The sequence below is a fragment of the Carassius carassius genome, chromosome 44 (genome assembly GCF_963082965.1).
Source record: "Carassius carassius chromosome 44, fCarCar2.1, whole genome shotgun sequence".
In the NCBI taxonomy this organism is placed as follows: domain Eukaryota; kingdom Metazoa; phylum Chordata; class Actinopteri; order Cypriniformes; family Cyprinidae; genus Carassius; species Carassius carassius.
The window spans coordinates 173,489-175,000 of NC_081798.1; the positions used below are offsets into that span (position 1 = coordinate 173,489).

General features: G+C 41.1%; 1 protein-coding gene across 1 annotated transcript in view; it reads left to right on the plus strand.

Moving 5' to 3' along the window:
• Window positions 1–1,512, plus strand: part of ankrd13c (ankyrin repeat domain 13C) — a 22,217-nt gene continuing 20,705 nt past the window's right edge. Inside the window, exon 1 of the mRNA XM_059537079.1 lies at window positions 1–476. Within this exon, the coding sequence (XP_059393062.1) occupies window positions 188–476 (289 nt within the window). The 5' untranslated portion in view covers window positions 1–187. The remainder of the gene's footprint in view (window positions 477–1,512) is intronic.

Here is a 1,512-nt window from a genome sequence, read left to right on the forward strand (position 1 = left end):
CTCGCGAGACTGCGAGCGGAAGATGGCAGATGGCTCTTCCTCGTAGGGTGTGTGTGTGTGTGTGTCGTTTGTTTACCGTTCGATGTGTCGCTCCGGTGTGTGTTTCATTCCCGTCCGTCTCCGTTGAGTCACCGGACAGTGTTCATGTTCTGCGGGCGGCTGCTGTCCACCGTTCATCTGTGTAAATATGACGGGAGAGAAGATCCGCTCGGTGCGCAAGGAGCGCAAGGCGGGTTTGGATCTGCTGGAACCGGACGAGGAGCCGGCGGCCACCGGGATCAAAGCCCACCGGAGCAGCAAGATCCTCAGCGGCGGAAACCACAAGATCCTCCGCTCCAGCTCGCAGCAGAACCAGAACCAGAACCACGGCGACACTGACGGCGCGTACCCCGTGCATGAGTGCGTGTTCCGCGGGGACGTGCGGAGGCTGTCCTCGCTCATCCGGACACAGAACATCGCGCAGAAAGACGTGCACGGTGAGAGCGATCTGACATCATTCAGAGCTGATCTAGAACCAGAGTGACTCAAAACATGCTGATCGACAATCACAACAATCCAGAACAATCTAGAACTGTTATTATTCAGATTATACATAGTGATTGAGAATCAAAATAATCCACTACCATGGTGATCTAGAAGTATGTTATTTTTCAGTTATAATATCTGGATTCATGCTTAATACCATAATGACTGAAAAACATTATGATCTAGAACCGTTATTGTTCAGATTATACATGGTGATTGAGAATCATAATAATCCACAACTGTCTTGATCTAGAAATGTATTCAGAATCATAATATCTAGAATTATGCTGATTTTGTACCATAATTACCCAAAATCATGATGATCTAGAACCTTTATTATTCAGATTATACATGGTGATTGAGAATCAAAATAATCCACTACCATTTTGTCAGAATCATATTATCTGGAATCATGCTGATTTAGTACTGTAATTTCTCAAAAATATGGTGATCGAGAACCATAATAATCCATAAACATGTTTATCTAGAGCCTTAATGACTCAAAAACATGGTGACTGTGAATCATATTAGTCCAGAGCATGGTGATCTAGAAATATTATTCAGAGCTGCAATTATTATAATTTAGAACCATAATGATATAAAACATTGTAATTGAGAACCATGATAATATAGAATCATGCTGATCTACAACCTTAATAACTCAAAAATAGGGTGATTGAGAGTCATAGTAATTCAGAGTATTCTGATCTAGAACCTAAATGTCCAAATGTGATAGTCAAGAACCATAACAATCCAGAGTCACGCTGTTATTATTCAGATTCATATTAATCCAGAGTAATGTGGATCTAGAGCCTTAATGACTCAACAACATGGTGATCAAGAATAATTTTCCAGAATCATGGTGATCTAGAACTGTTGTTATTGCTCAGAGCCATGTTTATTATGTTTGGAGCCATAATGACTCCGTGAACAACAATCATAATAATCTACAGCCACAGTAATCTAGAACTATTATTGTTCTGAGTA